This window comes from Arachis duranensis, chromosome 3 (genome assembly GCF_000817695.3).
Source record: "Arachis duranensis cultivar V14167 chromosome 3, aradu.V14167.gnm2.J7QH, whole genome shotgun sequence".
Classification (NCBI taxonomy): Eukaryota; Viridiplantae; Streptophyta; class Magnoliopsida; order Fabales; family Fabaceae; genus Arachis; species Arachis duranensis.
The window spans coordinates 302,397-324,316 of record NC_029774.3 but is presented as its reverse complement, the minus strand read 5'-3'; the positions used below and the strand labels follow the sequence as shown (position 1 = coordinate 324,316).

The 21,920-nt window shown below is 32.4% G+C and overlaps 5 protein-coding genes across 7 annotated transcripts in view; 1 reads left to right on the top strand and 4 right to left on the bottom strand.

Annotated features, from left to right (window-relative positions):
- The window catches only part of LOC107476489 (beta-1,6-galactosyltransferase GALT29A-like), a 1,312-nt gene extending 1,210 nt beyond the window's left edge, over positions 1–102 (bottom strand). The window contains exon 1 of the mRNA XM_021137163.2: positions 1–102. This exon is cut by the window's left edge and continues 1,210 nt beyond it. Within this exon, the coding sequence (XP_020992822.1) occupies positions 1–34 (34 nt within the window). The 5' untranslated portion in view covers positions 35–102.
- Positions 103–1,887: 1,785 nt separating this feature from the next.
- On the bottom strand, positions 1,888–3,635 carry LOC107476413 (glucan endo-1,3-beta-glucosidase 14). The gene is made up of 2 exons (XM_016096218.3): positions 2,331–3,635; positions 1,888–2,171 (listed from the first exon to the last, which is right to left on the bottom strand). Exons 1-2 carry the CDS (start codon positions 3,420–3,422, stop codon positions 2,100–2,102), a joined length of 1,164 nt encoding a protein of 387 aa, XP_015951704.1. The 5' UTR covers positions 3,423–3,635; the 3' UTR covers positions 1,888–2,099.
- A 280-nt stretch (positions 3,636–3,915) lies between these two features.
- Positions 3,916–5,817, bottom strand: LOC107476414 (ferredoxin, root R-B1). Its single transcript, XM_016096219.3, has 2 exons — positions 5,681–5,817; positions 3,916–4,548 (listed from the first exon to the last, which is right to left on the bottom strand). The coding sequence occupies exon 2, from the start codon at positions 4,539–4,541 to the stop codon at positions 4,077–4,079; it is 465 nt and encodes a 154-aa protein (XP_015951705.1). The 5' UTR covers positions 4,542–4,548; positions 5,681–5,817; the 3' UTR covers positions 3,916–4,076.
- A 540-nt stretch (positions 5,818–6,357) lies between these two features.
- LOC107476488 (myb-related protein 2) lies at positions 6,358–9,535 on the bottom strand. The gene is made up of 7 exons (XM_052259149.1): positions 9,164–9,535; positions 8,845–9,069; positions 8,549–8,625; positions 8,040–8,100; positions 7,831–7,963; positions 7,709–7,769; positions 6,358–7,344 (listed from the first exon to the last, which is right to left on the bottom strand). Exons 2-7 carry the CDS (start codon positions 9,059–9,061, stop codon positions 6,697–6,699), a joined length of 1,197 nt encoding a protein of 398 aa, XP_052115109.1. The 5' UTR covers positions 9,062–9,069; positions 9,164–9,535; the 3' UTR covers positions 6,358–6,696.
- An 8,607-nt stretch (positions 9,536–18,142) lies between these two features.
- LOC107476412 (uncharacterized) lies at positions 18,143–21,773 on the top strand. 3 transcript variants are annotated; one of them, XM_052259179.1, is made up of 7 exons: positions 18,143–18,283; positions 18,379–18,549; positions 18,647–18,697; positions 18,870–18,921; positions 19,892–19,950; positions 21,006–21,051; positions 21,418–21,773. In XM_052259179.1, exons 2-7 carry the CDS (start codon positions 18,439–18,441, stop codon positions 21,534–21,536), a joined length of 438 nt encoding a protein of 145 aa, XP_052115139.1. In that variant the 5' UTR covers positions 18,143–18,283; positions 18,379–18,438; the 3' UTR covers positions 21,537–21,773. The 3 variants fall into 3 exon arrangements, with proteins under 3 accessions (XP_052115139.1, XP_052115140.1, XP_015951703.1); XM_052259180.1 differs by having other exon boundaries at positions 18,166–18,283; positions 18,365–18,549; XM_016096217.3 differs by lacking the exon at positions 18,143–18,283 and having other exon boundaries at positions 18,290–18,549.
- Positions 21,774–21,920: the final 147 nt, after the last annotated feature.

Genomic DNA, 21,920 nt, shown 5'->3' with positions numbered 1-21,920 from the left:
TGGAGTTGAGGTGCGTGTGGGGGCGGCGGATCATGGCCCGTGAAGTGAGGGTGGCTAGGAAGAGGAGGAGAAGCGCGAAGAGTGGGTTTCATGGAAAATGCATGGATGATGGTGGAAATGTTGTCCGTGTGTTGTTCATGCTGCATGCCTTGCCTTTTTACTTTTTACGCAACTGCATCGTTATTCATTTTCCTTCCAACAATTATTATAAAATAATAAAATCTTTACTGCTTTTTGTCTCTCTCTTGTAATCATCTCATTAATTAATTAGTTAATGAATATATATTACATTAAGATCCACGCCTTTTCCCCTACATATGCACTACCTAGGGGAATGCACCCCTGTATAATTCTCTAAATTCAACTATATTGTTACCATCCATGTCAATTTTACTTCCTTCTCTTAACCGATAATTTTATAAGAAGAAAAGAGAAATATTCAGGATGCTCCTTTATGAAGGAGAGAGAATAAACAAAAACCTATGGATTACATATTGGTTAAAAAATTGTTAACCCATTAAATCTTCTCTAGTGGTATTAGTAATGTTAATATTGCTGACAACTGACAAGTGTTAAGATATCTGCGTAAAAAAAGGCCTCTTGAATTCACCAAAAGTTCACGTATGGAAGCATATGATCATTGAGGCAGAGATAAATTGTTCAATTCAATCCTCTCTGACAGCATTGTTACCAGGGAAATAAGGAGCAAATGCTGTTCACTTTCAAAGGCCTGGACCATCCCAGTCCCACCAAGCGATCACCAGCTCACTTGTTTGTCACCCTCACGTTCTAGAATATTCCACATGTGTCTTTTATGCAACACAAAAACATTGGAGATAATAGAAATCATCTATTAATCAACTTCTATGGTAAACTAGTAAACTGGATTTGATTCCAATACTGTACGTGAATGAATCACTGTGGAAGTTAATTGATTATCAACTACCCCAGCTAGGTGTGATCCAAAAACATTTAACTTTACGTGGGAAGACAAAATTATTGGAGAAAGGTTATGTCATATCGGAGATAAGGTTCACAATCATGGACAAAAACTTGTGGGGTTTGAATTTCTGGCATGAGGATCATCAAACCTATTCTTTTCCTCCAATCTCATGCAACCAATTTGGACTCTATTATAGCTTAAGACAAGGAGAATTTCATTCTTATGCATGATTGCAAGTTGGAGACCCTTGTATCATATTTTTTTTAATAGAAAATTACTACAACCATAAATTTTTGAAAGAAAATACGTGCCCAAATGATGTGACATATATAATAATTAACGAGTAGAGGAAGGTTTTTCTTGGGGTGGTTATGGGCGGCACAAGAATCCACTTACTACATAACATAACACTAATTGGACAGCATTAACAGGTTCTGCTTCAATTCATATTATTTAGGCAGAGCATTTCTCAAGTATGGTTCCAAAACTCTCCCATCACATGATTTTCGTATTGTTTAAATTTGTATACAGCTCTATAGTAAAGTCAAGAATACAATGGTTGCATAGAAACCGCTTTCCCTTTTGAGCCTCCAACTGAACTTTCACACAGACACAGCTGCATCATCATTTCTATTTGCAGATAAGATAGAATGGATCCTACACTACAACGATTATTACATATTCATGATCATAAACACTTTAAATACAAACAGAAGAGTTTTATTTTAAGTTTTAGAAATAGTAAAATATATTTGTGGTTCACATATTATCTCACAAATACTCAAATGAAACAGGGAATAAGTTTTTTTTTTCATGTGAATTTTATATGATTTTGTGTTGATTATTTATCATTACTCAATATAGCCAAATGGCATATGATCCATAAAAAAATGTTTAATTATTGGTTAAAATTAACATATAATAAAATATAAGAAAAAGATCTATTCCAATTGAAATAGTAATGCATCACATAATAATATCAATTCCCTTGCTAATAAAATTACAAGGAAATTAACAACCAAAAACTAAAAGGAAAAAGATTTGTAGGGATAATATTTTTTCCCCTCACCTTGAATAACTTTTTGTCTCAAAAGTCAAAAGAATCATGTATATGAATTCGGGAATCCTGTTTACATTGACCCTTCCCTTCTGAATGTCACAATCTCAAAAGCTCCCAAGCGGAGATAAAGCATGTAATTATGCAGGCAAGAAAATTAACAGCAGAACCCTGCAAATTAAGAGCAATGGAATGATCAGATATAGATGCACAAAACAAAGAGTATGTGAGAATTTTGACAGGTAGGTATGTAGGTGTAACAAAGGAAATCTAAATTAACAAATTAAGTGAGAAGCTTAAGATCAAAGATTTGGAGTAGTATCTACTTACATTGGAACTGGATGCAATAACCATCTCAGGGAGAAAACCCTGCAATCCAATGTTATAAACTGGGGTGCCATCAGGATAGTAAAGGCCATAGTTCCTCTCTGATGCGGGTCCAGGCTTCAAATTTTCATTGAACAAAGCAAACACATAAATATCAATTGGAACTGATGGATTTGCAGGAGTTCCTTGCTTCTGCTCTATCCGTTTCAGCAGATTACCATTATAAGTTGCTGCATTCTCTGGTGAGGCTCCAATTTCATTAGTATCACCCTTAGAAGGCCAACCTGTCTCTGAAATCCGGACCTCAATGTCTGTATGGCCCAGCATCTTGATGGCAGCATACACAGCATCAATTTGAGCATACAACATGTTGTCATAGTTGAGATTGGTGTTGGGATCGATGGAACCGGGATTGGGCTCGAATAGTACATAGCTCAAAGAAACCTCACTTGGGTTGTCCTTGTATGCAAAAAAAGGGTATGCATTGATGAGAAAAGGTGAATTGAATTGAGAGTGAAAAGCAAGAAGTGGTTGGATATATTGAAGCAGATCTTGCCTAAACGAACCAGACGAAGGAGGGTATGAATTGCTTAATATGTTGAAAGAATGTGCTGTTGTGACAGTAACTTGTTGGTCTAATCCAAGATTAACAAGGGCGCCATGAACACTCTGCATTGCTGGCAGGAGATTCATGATTAACTGGGTATCATTGGTGTTGAAGACTTCATTTCCAACGGTGATGCAGGTGATCTTGGTTTGTGAAAGGTAAGGTTGAAGGTGCTGCTGAATCCATGATTGAGCCTTGGAAGGGTCTGTCATATTGGCAAGGTACTCGTTTCCAAGGCCTACAACAAATTGGACATTGGAATTGGAGAATGCAAGTAGCACATTCGGATCAGCATCATAGAGCTTGATCCTAGTCACGTTCATTGATTTGATAAGAAGCACTACTCTTGATGGAGATGGAAGATTGTTGGCTATCTGGCCATAGTTGATACCAAAACCAAGGGAACTTATTTGCACAAATGAAGCTGAAATGGTTAGTAGATGGAAGAGAAGAGTGAGGAAGAAGGAGCGGCCTCTGTTATTGGCCATAGACAGAATGCTGAGACTTTCTTTGTAATGATAATAATTGTAAAGTATTTAGTATTTACACATTTGTCAACATACGTATACTTGAAGTGAGTAGTGAGTGGTGACATCACATCACATGCTCAATGTTGAAACTTGAAACTGAACACCTCACGCCCTCCATGACCATGAAAGACGGCTCATGGCACGTGTTTCGGATCTCCATCTCTTTACATCATTCTTTTATTGTTGTCATAACTCATAACATGGCAATTGGCAAATGCCTCATTTCTCATCATTAGGAATACTTATTTGAACAACACTAGTTCTTAACTAGATATTGGCCTTCAAGGCTTCGATAAGGAGCAACAACAGTCATTTTAATTTCTGCAGTCGAAGAAACACTTTCAATATAGAATTTATGACTTCATTGGTCATAGGACATTCTGGTGACTCAACGAGATTTTTCTTTTCTGTCACATTTGAAATTCACCAAACACGAAAATTCCAACTAGAGTTATAGTAACACTTATCAGTTATCACATTTAAATTCCAACAGTAGGTAGTAAAACACATATCCCAAGTCACTAATAATCCCAAAACAAAGGTTTTATGATGATAAAGCAGAACAAGCAAATTTGGCTGCTAAGTCTAGCTACGATTCCCAGTCCCCATTTCTCAGTATAGATCGCCTTCCTTGTGAGTTTCAATCACACAATCTGAAGTTGGATAGGAGACACAGGTTAGCAAAAATCCTTTATTCAGTTGATTCTCGTCGAGGAACGCGCCATCAGACTGATCCACAGTGCCGGAGACAATCTTGCCTGCACAGGTGGAGCATGCTCCTGCACGGCAGGAATAAGGGAGCTCCACTCCGGCATTCTCGGCTGCATCTAAGATATAAGTGTCATCAGGGGCCTCAAACTCATTCTCTTGTCCATCCGGGCCAATCAGCTTAACCTTGTAAGCAGCCATGGCAGTCACTCTGGATGAATGGGACGACTTCAAACCGAATGATCTGGAAACACTCCTCACCGACCCAGTGGAGGAAGGGCACTTCACCATGGCAGCGCTGGATCGATTTGGGATTGCAGTTTGAAACGTGCATTGTGGGGAAAGATTCACAGTTGATAGGGTTGCCATGACTACCCTGAAAACAAATTCATTCATATAACATTAGCTTCTTACAGAATGGACTAGTTATCAAGCACAAAGCAGAGTTCAAACAATATATACATATACTTGAAACCAATTAGAGTTCAGTTAAAGGTAATAAGATGAACACTTCTAGGCAAATATATCCATTAGATGCAAAACACCAGACTAAACTTGTATATTAAGTGCAACTGTATAATTGCTATATGTAATACGGTCTATGCAATTAACAATTAACAATGTTGATGAAAGTAGGTATTAAAGCATGGGTATGCAATTAACAATGTTGATGTTCACAAACTCTGGTATCATTACATAAAAATTGTTTTAAGAATGGCATAAACAAGGACTGTCGTTTCTAGGATCCTTTGATAATTTCACTATAAAAAAAACATAACAAGACATCGCATATGACATAAGCATAATGATTTGTCCATATTTATGGCATCAAATTACAACTAGGTAGCAAGCACAGTCAACATGCAAAAGAAAAATTCAAATTATTCCCAGAGAGCAGGGTAAAGCACAGCTGCATCTAAAATTACAGAGGGCAAGGTAAGGAAAAAAAAAGTTGAATCCTAAAAGCAAATGGCAAATCAGGTTCATGTTGCAATGTTGCATGAATTTAAGCCAGATACAAAAGTTACACAAAAGATGGAAGTGATTCCATTCCGTTGTATAAAAAGAGGCCATTTGATCTATGGAGCAGTATGAGAAGAAGCAAGCTGGTAGCTCTCTGCTCTTCACTCGAAGCTCCAAATATTCAAACAAAACTATGCTCAAACTCCACACCCACATGCACACACATGACCCAAAAACACAAATACAATGAAAGCAAAGACCTTTCAACTGTAACAGTACCGCATAATTACATCAAGAAATAAACAAAGATTTTTCCTTTGCATGAAAGACACACCCCCAATACTATAGGGGAGAAAAAAGAGCAAAAGAGATGGAAAACAATAAGCAAGTTCCCTAAGGATCTGAAGAACAGTTAAATAAACAGCATGGTAACAAAAAGGGTTGACAAAATCATTTAAAAAAGAACGGATCAGAGTGTTGCACGAATAGGAGATGTGAGAATCCATAAAGAGAAAGGCAATGAAGAGAGAGTAAAAGGGGCTTACAAGAGGGAGAAGGGGATGAAGAAGGCGGCGGTGGTTGGTAGCAGCGGAGAAAGCCAAGTGATTCACGAGACAAAGGGAAAGGAATGCTGTGCCTTTCTGTTTTCTTTATTATTTTATATTTATATATAAAAACACAGGAAGAGACGAAGGGTAAGTGTTAATTGTGACCGACCCGACCCGATTCGCCATGCACATGTAACACATCTTGCATTTCATACACAACTTTAGTCACTAGCCTCCTTTTTGTCATCTACCAAAAATTAAATTGCATACAGTATCTAAAGTCTACAACATCCTTTGGAAATATCATAACCTAAGAATAAAAATAATAAAAAGGTTTTGGACTAAAACAAACAAACTATGGGCGCATATTCAAATTCAATTGGATCACCAAAAATTGTTATTTTATTTAAACGGCCAAAACTTATCATACGACCAACACGGCAACACCTACTAGTCCTGAACAAAAAAAAAAGAAAAGAAAAAAGAACATCAACTCTTGAATGTAGCCATGTTTCATACTTTCATTTTAGTTGCAACTATTTATTCATAACTAGACGCAATTTAGAGTTTGTTCAAGCTAAGTAAAATCTATCAGGCTTGCATGTCTTGATCAATAACCAAACAACCCAGCAGCTTATTAGAGAGTAAAACAATACTTTTCCTACTATTATTTATTTCATTTGCTATTTGGTTTCAGCTTTCAACTTATTAAATAAATTACAAAAAGTAATTAACTTATAACTCTCGTACTTGCATACATATAGTTTCGGATAATTAATTTGTATGATTAAGTAATAATACATTTGCCTTGTACATTCATGCATTCTCTATTCTTGTTACCCCGATCCCCACTTGTGATGGCAATATTAATATATAGTAGTTCGCTGCACTGGCATGCCAACTGTTCGATATATGTCCCTATACAACTTTTGGCATCACAGCCACAACCACAGCTTGAAACCGTGCATGCATGCATGCATGTATATATGTATGTCATTACTACCTATCATTAATTAGCTCCAACTGAATCCATTCAAGTCCAGCTGTTTACAAGTTGCAGCAGTTGCTTCATGACTTTGATCCTGATCACGTGCGTTAAGGTCAAGCCTTGGTGCTGAAAAGTAAGAAGAAGGTGGCAACGTATAATCTTGATGATGATGATGATGATGATGATGAGAACCTTTCTCACTACTCATCATCATCGCTGCTTCTGTCTCCCTTTCAAGTCCAATGCTCATAGACAAGTTACTTGGACTTCTCTCCACTACATAGCTTCTTCTCTCAGCACTGTTACTATTATTGTTCTTGCTCCCTAATGGCGTCAGAAAGTTGGTGGTGGTGGTGGTGGTGTTTCTCTCCAACATGAATTTATGGTGGTGGCCATTGATGAAGGGCCTTAGATTCTCTTGTTCTGATGTGAGGCAACTGTTACTGTCCATGGAGCAGTCATTATTGTTATTATTTGGTAAGTGGTTGTTGTTGGTTTGAAGCTCCAAGCACTGAGAGGAAACTTTGGAAACAAGCTCAGAGAGTTGGACTTTTGCAGCTTCAAGCCCTACTACTCCCAAATCCTGTTTCCCAAGTGTTTCTTGAGCTTTCTCCAGCACTGCTTGCAGGTACTTCCCTTGTGCCTCTATCCTCACCTGCATGTGTCTTTGCACCTGTCAAACCCGTTCCAATTTCTTTCTTAATTAGAACGAAATCATTTTTATTTTCTTTTATGAATGATAAAAATATATTTTTGAATACACATACATACACCAAATATATATATACACACACATACAGATGCCATGTCTGTGTTTATTAATGTATATTATAATATCATAAGTGGTTTAATTTGATTTATTATGGGATGAATATAGTGAAAGCATGGTATGGTATTTAAGTTGGGACTAATTAATCATAGTATCGTATACTATTAGGGTGACAACTCAACTGATCTATCCATAATTGAATGAGGTGTGCGATGCTAAGCAAAGTTAAATTTCTATTTAAGTTGGTAAAAGGGTATCACATACACACCTCTAGTTGTTCATTTAGCCTTCTTTGCACCTCTATCTGCATCTGCAGTGCCTCACTTATGTGTATATATATATATATATATATACAAGAAGCATGTATGTGAAAATTTTTTAATTTCTTACTTGTTATTCGACGACTGAGGAGAAGACGGAATAGTGTTTAAAGTGTTGTTGTTCATATGATTGTGAGTGCCATTGCTTTCAGAGGGTCTTTCTCCCGTAGATACACTACTTGCACCTGGTTTTGTGTGACATACTAATAACATGAGTCTGATCTTCAATTCGTGCGTGGTTTCATAATAAGATTATGAAAAGAGAGATTATCCACTTACTAATTTTGTGAGGCACGTTGTTATTACTTTGTCCTTGCAGATTCTTGCTGAGTCTGTACTTCTGTTGTCAAAATGGGAAAAAGGATATCATTAATTCTTTTTGTACCATATACAAGTTATTTATTGGATTTTATTTGTAGCTCTTTGCATATGCACATCATATATGTACAGAAACTTGTTTCTTTATACAGCAATTTAGCATGTACACTGATCCACCAGACAAGAAAATGTTTAGCAGCCTTAAATAATATGTTATGAATTTGCTAAAAATATATGTACCCACGCATGTGTGCACAGGGCTTGGAAATCAAGAGACTAGTGATTTCATGATTATGGCGAAACAACTGAGTTTTTGTTGGGGGGGAGAAAAGCATTAAAACAGAAGTTTCCATATGCTATATTCAAAATAATTTATATAGTTGGGAGTCAATTAACTTGAGAGGAAGGATCATATACATATATAACACTAAAAATATCAGACATAAACCAACTCGAATCTCTTGTATTACCTGAAGATGGCTCTTCAGATGGTATAAGGTAAGCCCGGGAATTCCCATGAGTTTCATCACTGTTTTTGGAGTTGCCTCTGTAAGGAAAAAAAAAAGGATTATTGTACAGCATGCATTAATTAGAGAATTGAAAAATCTCCATGCTCATTTTATTTGATGATCCACAAGTGACATGGTGCCAAATTGTGGTTTGTATATGTAACTGCAGCAGCAATATATATTATTGTTGTTATGATGAGATGTATGTAGTTATTAGTTATTAGTGTGAATTTATAGATATATAGTGAGTTACTCACTGTCAGCTCCACCAAGCTGATGAACTGCTTCTATGAACCTGGCATGAAGATCTGGTGTCCATTTCAGTCTAGGCTTGGCATCTGTGGAGAGCACAAGCCCAGAATCACCCCCGGACCCATTTCCAGCAGCTTGAAGGAACATGTGCCTCTCAGAAGACATTGCCATTCTTGAACTTGAAGAATGGATGTTCTTCCCTTGATGATGATGATGGTACATTCTTCCACCTGCAAACACATTTTATCAACCCGGTTATAACTATAATTGAGGTGGCGGACTCCTCTAATGATATGAGAACCATTATATTGTTTGAGCATTTACCTCTCTATTATCTGCAGATCACTTTGCTATATCAGATAATATAATGATGATCAATGAGTGAACTTAGCTTAATTATTGTGCTTGTTTCTTCTTGTTGTTCAGTGCAAACTACTACTCCTCAGCGCAAAGCACATGAAGAAGCATGTATTTATATCTGAAAGATGGAGAGAGGAGGAACCAATGTGGCAGAATGGAATCTTTGATAGAACCAATGGAAAACACTCAATCCTTTTATGTTCGGTGACCTGAATAATATTATTATTAGATATAATGTATGTGACTATGTTCCTTATAACTATACTTTTTCCTCACTTTGTGTTTGTGCTTGTGGACCCCATTTTCTCTAATTTTAATTTCCATTCTAAGATAGTGCTAAAACATTATTCCAATTCCATTACAGTTTCTTTGCAATACAACTTCCCTTAAAAAATAAATAAGAAAAAATAAATAGAAAATTGTATAATTATTTTCTATTAACAAATGTGCTATAGCTTGACCAATCTATTTATACAGATGAACATGCATATCTGTACTGGGAAAAAAATATTGATGCTAACAAATACAATTCATGAAAAAATACCAACTTCTTAACTGGCAACTCATAATTAGGTTCTAGTATTGATCCAATTTTAACCCAATTATCATTCTTATTCGTTTCCCAGACCAAAAAAAAAGTGGGAATCATATTCCCAGATTTGAAAGCGGGTTATTATTATTATTATTATTTAGAATTTATTTCTTTTTCTGACTTGGTTATTCTGTAGAATCTGATATTCCTCTCAGCTTGGAACTCCAACACTTATCCTTTATATTTGTTCTAATGGAGGATTCTTGGGAGTTATTACAACATCAAATTTTTTGCTCCTCATCAATTATTAGATATTTGTGACCATTTTATGAGTCCTCAAGGTACATATATAGTTCTTTAGTAGCATATATATATGATAGATTTGGTCTTGCTGAATGTTATGTATAATATACATGTTCAAGTATATATGAAGATAGAGACACCAAAGAACTTAATTGATTGTAAAAAAAAAAAGGAAAAGATTCCATTGACTAGAGCACCTTGAAATATAAGAAAAGGTAGAAAAATAAAATTTAAAAATAAAATTGTGAGAAGATGCTTGCATGGAACTATTTGGAGGTAAGGAATAGAATAAGAATACCTTCTATTTTGTCTCCTTCAATAAGTTTGGAACTTATTCAGCCTCCACCGTTTTAAAAATATAGAAGCAAGGTGGACCCTGAAATTTTTCTTTTTCTTTTTTGTTTTTTCTTTGGCAAAGGAAAACAAAATGCACCATCCTCCCTACTCTCTAGAATCTCAAGTTAAAGGTGGGACCTCATGAAAAAGTGAAAGCAAAAATTGTACTTGTTTCTATACTTGCATTTAGCTGCTAAATACAGTAGTAGCATATATATATAGGACCACTTGCTTGGCCTTGACTTGTACCTTGGTTAACACCAGATTCTACATTCTACTGTATGAATTGGTACACACCTTTCCTTCTTAATTATGTAACCAGTTAAATTATACAGGCTTTTATGTAAAAGTATCATGCTATATATGTAATAAATTTATCATATTTATACTAAACTCGTTTCAAGAGATCAGTACCATATTTATAAAAGAAATTAATATAATAATTTAATTACAAAATATATATAAAGATGCAGAATATCATCATCATATAATTAAAATCTTAGAGAAATTTTGGTTATAACTGTACAAATAAGAGTATAGTGTGTCACAATATATTATTTATTATGTAGAGTTATATATATTGTTATTATCCATGCATAACATTCTCATATTAACTACTGTGCATGCTCAAATAGATAGAACGGGATGCATCTAGACCTAAATGATACACTATCAAAATGAAATGCTCTGAAACAGAAAATGATTGATTGTTGGCCATTGAAATGGGAATTAGTATAAATTGTTGTGGGGTGGAATTGGTCCATAGCATAGCATAGCATAGAGGGAGCTCTAACTGCATGGCATATGCCAGGCTAAACCACTACCAAAAAAGATTAAAGAATGTATTAGAATCTGATTCAGTTTTAATTAAAACCATGCATTCCACAGGCAAATGCATGTGTCAACTGCATGGAGAAGATATGCATTATTCAATTGGGAAAAAATATCATTATATGTTGCTGTTCATTATATTTAGAGTGGTATGGTACTTGGTGATTAAATTTGATACAATTTATCAAAACAACAAAAGCTAATGCGGAATAAAATTTATGTTTGTCATAATAAAGGACTAAACCACTTGTCACCAGACACAAATAATGTAGGAATGAAGAGATTTATTTATTATATATAAACCATATCTCAGATATGCTGATAATGATACCCCATTCAGGTGCAAAATTAGACTAAAATGTGATGACAACTTACAGAAACCAAGAAAAAATAAATAGGGCAGAGATTCCTTGAACAGTATCTTCACATCCATCACTTCTCCTTAATTATTCTTGTTCTTGATTCTGATATTTATTTTGGAATATTTAATGCGGCCAGGAGGAGAATCTCTCTCAGAGGCTTTGGATAAAGTTAAAGCTGAGTTCCTAAGTAGTTTTCTAGCATGTGGATTGGAATAATTTTTGCAAGAGGATTGGTTTTGATACCCCTTTTTTATTTTTTACTCATTTAAATTTTTGATATATCGAATTTGCTCCCCTAGATGGACTTAATATCACCACTTGGCAAATTCTCTATATCATGATATATATGACAAGCTTATCATGACAGCTAAAAGAATTTGTTTCCTCACATTTTTTTAAACATGGTTTTGTCAACATTTGATATAATTAATAAACAATTATTAGCAATGATTCAAAATATGCTAGAAAAATTTGAATTTAATTCTGCTTCTTCTTTTTTTACAATTAGAAATGAAGTAAAATACATACAGTAATTTCAAATAAAACAATGTAAGATGAGACATTGCATAATGAAAGACCTGTTAGAATGTATTTTTCACATGCAAAAACACAATATCATGTTATGCAGTAAACAAATTAAACACTGATGATCTTGTCAAATCTCCAATTAACGGCATATATATGGATAGAGACTCCAAAACATATCAAACTAATAAAATGCCAAAAATTACAAAGAATTATTTCTCAGTACATAAAAAGTGGCAATATGTATGTGTATTATCATTGTACTATACAAACATCTACTTATTAATTATGTAAATAAAACAAAGGGATTATTTCACTGCTTGTAAAATCATTCAAGTAGAGATCTAAATATATTTATAATATTTTTAAGAGTTTGATCCTATATATGTGACAGGGAAAGGGAGAAGATCAGAAAAACATCGATGCAGTTGGCAGAGTGTAAAGAGGATTAACCTTTTATGATTACTTTTCATTATTTGCTTCTCCCAATTTGCCAACTTCTACTTTTGCCTTGTCTCTTTAAATTTATATTATTGCTGACCATGCAGATCAGACTAGTGCTTTTGTTTGGTGCTGTCACTTATATATAGTAAAGACTGAATATTTTCTTCAGTGCATTTGAAATTAACCATACAAATATAGAATTTTTTTATTGCTACAGTCCCACATTATTTGGGGATGTTATCTAAATGTAATGACTTAGATACACACTAATCCATACCTGGTGTGATTGTAATTTAGATAGGTAGAGTAGTTCAGGTACATATAATAAGTAGGATTTAACCCTTTTACCAATAAACACATGACTCAATAATTGGTCTAAATTATTTTGAGCATACAATATGGTGGTTTGAGTAAAATTATTATGCTTGATAAATGTATCATCAATCTATATATCCCTGAACCTTTTTAGTTTTGAAATTATAGAATATATATTGTTTTTGGTAGACATAATCTATATTGTGTGGGAGTAAAGTGCTGTTTTTTTTTCCCCTAGAAACTAGAATAAATTTATTCGGCATGTATCTTTTATGTGCCATGCTCATAAGGAACCGTATTTTCCATGTTGACAGTCATCCCTATTATTTTTGTACTTACAATGTTACCTTCTTTTTCTTTTTAAACACAATTTAATGTTACATGAACGTAGAATGATAGAGCCACTTTGGAGTGCATGAGGGAATTGGAAAGCAAGCAAGTTATTATAGTTATATATGTATGTATACTAGCTAGTTAATAGTGAATCATAATTAAGCAAAGAAAAAAGAGAAGAGTATTGTTAAGATGGTTACTGGCTATTATGATTATGATGATGTGGTGTTGGTTGGAATGCAAAGCGAGAAATGACCACGGAATGATATTCCTCACGGACAAAAAGGAAAAAGGAAAAGAAGACAAATTAGAAAAAATAAATGAATGAAAAAAGAAAAGTGAGGAAAAGGAAAGTTTCAAAGATTCTTTAAGTTGGAATGAGAATATATGTGAGAATGTTAACTCCATAAATCATAAATTATATTCTCAAGCAAAGAATTTGGGTTATTCTTCTTCTCGGAAGCCACAAAAAATGGATTCTCACTTCCCCACCTATCTTTATACTTAACAAGATGCCTTTCAGAAATTTTAATTGATAGATATATATCAAGTATGGGAATTATATGTTTTTGTTGTGAATTATGATTTTAATTAGATGTGATAAGAGGTTGGGTCTCATTTCAACTTTTCTCCTATCATTCATTCCTTATTATTCTTGGAAGTGACCTTGGTTGACATTAGCACTACTACTCCTAACTCATTGGTTCCTAGTTGTCCCCTCTCACTTAGCTTCCATCACCTTTTCTACATTATTGCCTTCCTTTTCCTTTTATTTTTGCTTCTCACTTCTCAATTCTCATGCATGCAACACTTAATATGTCCTCTCATTTCGGATGATCCATATTTAGTTTTATATAACTAGAGTGAGATGCGCGGAGAGGTAGATTATTTATACTATATAGTATATTTTAATAAATATTATATTAAAAATATTTTAGATAACATATTATAAATAGATTTTGAATTTATTTATTTTAAAAAAAACATAGGTTATTTATATTAGAGTTATACAAAACTATATTTTTTTTTCATTTTTCGATTTGTATTAATGGCTACACTTTGTCTTTTTTTGCGGTTTTTTTGTTTGTAAATAATGAAAAAATAATTGAACGAGAATGAAAAACATATAAAAATGTTATATTAAATTTAAGAAATTTTTTACAATTAGTATAAGAGATTAAAAAATAAAGAGTAATAAGAGTCTTAATATGTATAAGTTGTAGAATTTGAATATTTGTAACTGAAATTTTTTATAATTATTATTATTATGACACTTTTAATGTATGTTTATTGCATTTAATTAGTACTTGATGCTTCAATTTAATAATAATAGATAAGAGCTTTTTGTTTTAATTTTTTTAAAATATTTTACTAAATAGTGATTGGTTGATTTTTCTGTCATTACAGTGCAAATCCTTCTACAACAAAGAAAATAAGACATGATCAAAGAATGATAATCCATTCTAAGTAAATTGTGGAAGCAATACTGCACATGTAGAATAACAATTTGAAAAAAGAAACACGTAAATGTAAATTATGGAAGAAGTACTCCACATATAAAATAACAATTTATAATTTGATGATGAAATATTGCAATATAGGGAGCAATAATTTTAAATGCATATTAATTTACAAAAGAGGAATACATAAATTTGTGCTACTTGCAATGAGTTCACAATTAAAATGTTATTATTTATAACAAATAAATAGGGCTATTAAAAATGATATTGAACAATGAGAAGAGTAAACGGCAAAGTTGAAAATCTTGAGGAATATACCTGAGACAAATTTCCTACGTTTGGCGGCACCGAATGGTGATGTTGGTCTTAGACCCAAAATCGAGCTCTGGCAAGAAACCCGTAAGAGGAGGAATGAAGTTTGTCATGGTTTCTGCAATTTATGCAATGTGACTCCGTCGGAGATGAACATCGCAATGTACAATTTGTTTTGAGGAAAAAACAATGGCTCATGAGACCGAAAGAGGATGGAGGACAGAGGAAATATGATCTTAGTATGGAGAGGTGCTAAGAGGGTGAGGGTTTGAGAAAGGTAATAAACTTTTTGCTTTTGAGAGTTTTTGTTGGGGTAAATGTTAATTTGTGTTTTTGTTGTTTTAGAAATAAAGATTGATTTGAAAAAAGTTAATTTGTTGGTTTTTATTGTATTTTTAGTTGTTTTTTGTGTGAAAATAAAAATTAATTTAGCAAGATTTGAGTGATTTTAAATTTTTGCCAAGTAAGCATTGGTGTTGACATGATATTAGTAAAAAAAGAGAAATAACTTAGAAATAATGTGGATAAACTTACGTAAGAATAAATTAAAAATGACTATGTATAGATAAAAAAGAATGTATGTGTATCTGAAAGGGAATGGGTGAAAATAAATTTACTATGACTCCTGATCAAAATATCAATTTACCGTGAACTAAAATAAGCTTAATTATTCTGAAAATAAAATTAATGATTAATACTAAGAAAAGTAGAACTAATTGTACTGACAAAACAATAATATTAAGTGTATATTAAAAGTCAAATACAAAATTAATTATTAGTATAAAATATATATTAAAATAAAAGATATATATTAAAAATAAATCAAACAACATATATTTTTATACACAAACATATAATATTAATTTACAGACTAATTTTTGTGTGTGTAGTGATAGCATTTAAAAAAAAAAAAATTATCTAATTCTTTCCAGAAGAATTACATATATAGTATCCAATAATTTTTAGTACTTTATTCTACTTTTTTTTTGCGTCTCTTAATTTTTACTATTTGAATATTTTATTATCTTATTTTTCCTTTTTCTTTTTTCCAAAGAATTACATATATCAAGCATATTTAGTGCTTTTTAATATTTGAATTAGTGATGACAAAAAAATCTACATCTATAGATACTAAATTATCTGCGATGAAAAGGTTCATGAAAATCCACAAAATTTTTACGAGGACAAACTCTCTCGAATCAATAAGGATGAGAACAAAAATTGAAGTATCTATTTACGGAGATTTATAAAATATAGCGGTGGTAGTGGTACCGCTGGTGAGTGGTGATGGTGAAAGTGTAAGAAAAAGGGTAAGGATGATAATGGTGATGATGATATAAAAAGTAAAAGATTTTATTTGGGAAAATTAGAATTTTGAGTTCTCTCTCTCCGCACTTTTGGTCGTCAGGTCAGCATTTTTTGTTAACTGTGATGTCATGCTTTTACCTTGGGTGTTTTTGTGAAATTTAAAATTTTTTGGGAATTATTTTGTCTTTTACATCTTTTAGGATTCTTTTTGTCAGTGTCAAAATCTTTCAAGTAACATAAATGGTAACTAATTTTAAAATATAGTCCTTTTTCGATTATGGTATGTGTATACTAAGAATTAGTTTGGTAAATCTTTTACTTTTCAAAAGTAGTTTATAAAAACTAACTTTTAAAAACCTTTAAAAGATGGCTTTTTAAAAGTTGTAACATTTATGTTTGGTAAATCAAATTAAAAATTACTTTTAATAAACACAAGCAATAATAATTACATTTGGTAAAATAACTTTTAAAATTTAAAAATACTATAATAGACATAAATACAAGCATTAAATTTGAAAATTAGTTAAAATATGAGGTTATATTAGAATTTTAAATTTTGAAAAGTACAAGCCAATTTTAAAAAGTTCTATCTTAGATGCTTTCAAAAGTACTCCGATCTTTTAAAGCTGCAAACACAAGCACATAATCTTTTTTGTTTACCAAACACTAAATGAGGAGCTTGAACTTTTAAAAAGTTCAAATATCTCTTCGAAAAGCTTTATCAAACCAAGCCTAAAATCAGTCACTAGAATTAGCTACTAGTATAAAATATATGTTAAAATATAAATACAAATTGAAAATAAATTAAACCACACATGCATATCTATATAAATATATTAGTAACTAGATTTTAGTAACTAACTTTAGTATAGGAATAACATTTTTAGTCCTCTTTAGATGTTAAAAGTTTTTTTCTTATAAAAAAAAATAGTTTTGAAAATACCATATTAAGATTGTTAAGATTATTATCAGCAAAAAAAAATTATCTTCATAAATAGTTAATATATATATTAAAAATTTAAATTTCATATATTTTTATAAAAACTTTTTCAATGAAAAATCTTATTATATACTTTAAGCTATACTATCTACGTAACTAGTATTTAATCATATAGTATAAAAGTTTCTCAATCGTCCGTTGGTGATCCTAGCACATATTTTCACACAAAAAAATAAAGTAAAACGGATATAGACCAATTCCAATTAGAAAAATACTCACATGATGACATTTTCATTAAAAATAAATATTATAAATTTTTAGATGATTAATCAAATATATTAACTCATTTAATAATTTATAATATTATTTTTATGTAAAGATGTTATCATAGAAATATTCATCTATATTTTATTGGTTCAATTATTAAACTATTGAATCATAATAACATATATTAAAGATTAAATATTTTTTTAATAAAAATCGAATATCAACAATCAAATCTTATATATTTTTGAATAAATAAATTACAATAACTTTTAAATATATCAAGGCAATGAACTATAACTCAAATGATATAATCTTTTTATATTCATTTAAAAGGTCATAAATTTAAGTTTCATTATTTTCAATAATTTTTTGTTCAAATATATCAAAGATATAACAAATAATTTTGAATCAATATAGAATTATTTTAGAGATGATCTATAACATATCAACTTTTAATGTAATGATTAAATTTTTTCACAGACTCACTTTACATGGTTTTAAAAACGTATTGTTTTTAGATAAATTAAAATTTTTTATTAATTTTTCCATGATAAATAATGGAGCTTAACCTTAAAAAAAAAATTAGGAGATTAGTGACATTACTAAATTTTGGCCAGGATATAACTATAATATTTTTTCTATGTTGATGACTACTTAATGGTTAATTACTGGTAGCTAACACTTCTCATCCTAAAAATATAATTAATAGAGAAAATTTAATTTGGTTTGATTGAAATAACAAAACTTATCTTCTCTATGTTGATCGTCGAACACATTTAAAGATTCGGATCAATAGAACTTGGAAGGGAAAGAAAGGTTTTAAATAGATTTTGATCCTAATTCCTAAACCTAATTTAATTTGATTATAATATTATTGTTAAAGTTTCAAGTTTCTAGTGTTTACTCTTCAGCGTGGCTTTGATCCAAATTCTAAACCAAAACCAGAGTTTGTGATTCTGGTATCCACGAACATGGCGGCACGCCCCAACAGCTACAGCAACAAGACCAGAGCTTCCAATGGCGGCGACAACACTACAAACCTTCGCTGCTATCACTGCGCAGGCCCACTTTCTAAGCACATGGTATTTTTTTTTTCTTTTTATTTAAGTTTCTCTATTTTCCCACTTCGAATTTTCTCTCAATTTTGCTATTTTTCGCTTTGGTCTCAATTTGTTGTAGGAAACCAGTAGCTGGACCATTCCGCCCCTGATCAGGGATAGCTTTTCTATGGTTAGTTTCTTCACACCCCACTTCTTTTTTCTTCTCAAAATTCAAGCTTTTAGATCCATTTTTTGGCTGAGAATTGGATCTAAGACTGCGATTATTTTTGCCCCCGTGGATTTTGAGGTTTGATAGTTATTCTAGATGGTTTTTATACTTAATTTTTATTTCTTTAATGCAGATCGGTTCTGCCGTTGGTGGCATTACAAGTGCATTTTATGGATTTAACCATGGTATGTAATTTTTAGTACCCTTTAAATGCATCATGTTGAATTTTGGATATATGATATCGTGTATCAGCTTGATATGGTACCTTGCTATGCTGTTCTAAGGGGTAATTCATATTTGAAAACTTGGCGGGGCATAATTTAGTTATGCTTGTCAAATTTCTGCTGGGGTTGAAGATCCTGATCACAGCCACCAAGTCAGTTTGGTGGAATTGTGTGTAGATTGATGAGTGGGATTCAAATATGAGCAAATCACACTCCCCTTCCCAGAGTTTGGCAAAATTCAACCCGGCCCATCTCTTTCTCTCAAGAATGTACTCTATCACTCCAGAGCTTTAGGGTATGTTATACATGCTTGTATTCTGTAGAACATGGCACTAAACAACCTGTAATTAACACAACACCAGTGTAATCTGGCCAAATAGAAGGGAGTCACAATGAATTTCACCAAACTGCAGAGGGTGTTAGTGTAATCTGCTCTTGAAATATGGGATGATCCCACTATGCTGACTCAACCACCTCTTCTGGTGGCAGATCAACCTCATCTTAAAAAGCAATAAAAAGTTTAAAAATTGCCCTACTCTGAATATTATTTCATTTCATCTCTATTGTTCTCCTTTGACTTGCATTATTGCTGCATCTCAGTTTCTCTCAATAGGTTTTTTTTTTTTTAAAGAATTTTATGAATTTTGTTACAATTCAAATTTTACCTGTTCCCTCCCTCCTGATTGTAGGTAAGATATCAATCTTAGAAACATTGATAAATTTAGCTGACTTCATTTGTTTATATAAAGGCTTTAAATACCTTTGGCATTAAGTAACAAGAAGAATGAGAAATTGAGAATATATCTTTTGATTGATTTGTAAATCATAGTTGCAGACAAAGTCCATGTTTCAAACTAAAGGTGAAGCTTTAATGTTAATATTAATGGCCAAGAGCATTATTGAAGTTTATTTTTTCCCATTTGTAATGCAGTTATGCCAGTTATTCAGAGACACGTCAAAGGACCAATGTGGGTACATTTTCTTGTTGGTGTAAGTTCTCTGTGCTTTCTGTCCCCTTCTTTAGTTATTTTGTGGTCTTATGTTCATTTATACTTCTGCCTTATCTTCAATGTTTGGATGCATCTTTTACTAGTTTTAATGTCTTAGATTAAGCATACTAAATAACTAAGAGTGTAGCATTATTTGTTTATGATCTAGGAGATTTACTTTCTTTCTTCAGAAAAAAACGGTCTAGATAGTTTGTATGTAATTTCAACCTTTGTTCTATTTTCCTCCAAATCAACGGCAAATTGATGGTTATAAATCTCTGGATTTAAAAAAGAGAACCATTTGTTCCTCAAAATAGTTATTATCAGGTATGGAAACCCTTTTTGCCCTAGATCCTTAAACAAGCATTTTACCAAACTAGTGTGTCAAGGGAACAGCCCTTGTTCCCTAGACACCATTGCTTCCTCCATTAATGAATAAATTCCATTTGCCACTTAAGCTTTGCAAACAAGTCAGATGATTCTCTCATGTTCTCTCCATGATTTTTCTGATAATCATGATGCTATTATAGAGCTTAAAATAGAAGAACTTCTTCTGAGTATCAGTTTATTCCCTCTATAATTACTACATAAATACTTGCTTGATGAATATAATATTATATAAGGTATAGTTGCTTTGATTTGTTCTCATTGAGGAGATTTTAGGTACTCTTTAAAGTAAATACCAAATATGCCAATGAATCGTAGCTTAAGTGGCATTAGATCCCTCTCCCTCAAAAATTATTTTTTTTTGTTTAGCATCTCTTTCAGTGTTTTTACCCAAACATGATTATTTTTTGGTAAAAGGACTCTTTTGAAGAAAAAAGTCTTATTTGTTCTAAAATGCAGCTCCTTTAATATAAACCTTTCTTCAATATTGGTGCTTAGACATCATTTGTAAGTTGGGGTATCTGAAATTGAGTTCATAAGCATTCAAACGGTATAGGGCTTTTACTCACTACGCTGCAGAAATACTCCTAGGTCAATGCTTCCTGCATTCTTTTGTCAGCATAAACTTATTGCTAATAATCACAATGAATGAAACCTCTCTGATTTCAGACACCACCTGTGATAGTGTTCTCTTCAGCTTGTGCAGGACTGGCAGGTGAATCTCTTATGTATTTAGAAATTTCCATTGGTAACAGTGTTTGTATAAGAGTATTGATACCCCTTTTATAACCCATGGCTGGATTTAATGAAAATTTTTACAAACTTTAGAATAAGTATTTGAGTTTGTGGGACATCTTATGAAATTTTAACTTATGAAATTTTAACCACAAATAAAGATACCAGTACCCTTGAATATTAGCTTCTTGCTAGTTACGTGGAAAAATGAATATTTTTATGGTCCAAGTGTACTTATCGTGATGTGTTGATAATGCAAACTTTGGGTACTGATGAGTGGTCTTGTTCTTGTAATATTGATTATTGTGTTGGTGAGTTGACAAGAATGTTGCTGGAATAACTGCAGGTGGGGCTATTCCTGCTTTGGCACAGCTAACTTCCTCATCATACCATGCGGCAATGTCACCGTCGCCGCCTTCGGAGGAAGATAAGATTCAGAAATCAAGAACTTCCTCTGCTCTCTGATGTGTATACACACACACATGCATGTAGTGCATGTACTAAGTTTTGTATTTGTTGTGGGAGTTTTTTTTATTATTTTTTCTTCTAGTGTAAATACCGCGCTTTTTCAGTTTTAAAGTAACAATATTGTTGTGTAGTTTTAGCTCCCTGAAAACTGGTTCTTGAGATTAGAGAGATTCTTTTCTCACATGATAAATAATTTTGAAAAGCATGATTGAATTTATTTAGACTATTCGGGTAGTTTTTGTTTTCAGAAAGATATATAACAAAATAAGAAAACAGTGAAAATAATTTTCAAGACTGAACTAAGGTATTTAACTTGGTCAATGAAATTTCGCGGGGCTGAGGAGATGTTTCTCCTTAAACAAATGGAGACAAAAGAAGAGA

What these genes read in the sequence shown, in the direction of transcription:
- LOC107476414 (XM_016096219.3), bottom strand. Translation starts at nt 4,541, where the DNA reads ATGGCAACCCTATCAACTGTGAATCTTTCCCCACAATGCACGTTTCAA.
- LOC107476413 (XM_016096218.3), bottom strand. Translation starts at nt 3,422, where the DNA reads ATGGCCAATAACAGAGGCCGCTCCTTCTTCCTCACTCTTCTCTTCCAT. An exon ending in TTATTGCATCCAGTTCCAAT is followed by an intron (nt 2,172 to 2,330) that starts GTAAGTAGATAC and finishes CTTAATTTGCAG; the next exon opens with GGTTCTGCTGTTAATTTTCT.
- LOC107476488 (XM_052259149.1), bottom strand. Translation starts at nt 9,061, where the DNA reads ATGTACCATCATCATCATCAAGGGAAGAACATCCATTCTTCAAGTTCA. An exon ending in ATCTGAAGAGCCATCTTCAG is followed by an intron (nt 8,101 to 8,548) that starts GTAATACAAGAG and finishes TTTTGACAACAG; the next exon opens with AAGTACAGACTCAGCAAGAA. An exon ending in CAACGTGCCTCACAAAATTA is followed by an intron (nt 7,964 to 8,039) that starts GTAAGTGGATAA and finishes TCATGTTATTAG; the next exon opens with TATGTCACACAAAACCAGGT.
- LOC107476412 (XM_052259179.1), top strand. Translation starts at nt 18,439, where the DNA reads ATGGCGGCACGCCCCAACAGCTACAGCAACAAGACCAGAGCTTCCAAT. An exon ending in ATTTTATGGATTTAACCATG is followed by an intron (nt 18,922 to 19,891) that starts GTATGTAATTTT and finishes TTTGTAATGCAG; the next exon opens with TTATGCCAGTTATTCAGAGA. An exon ending in AGCTTGTGCAGGACTGGCAG is followed by an intron (nt 21,052 to 21,417) that starts GTGAATCTCTTA and finishes GAATAACTGCAG; the next exon opens with GTGGGGCTATTCCTGCTTTG.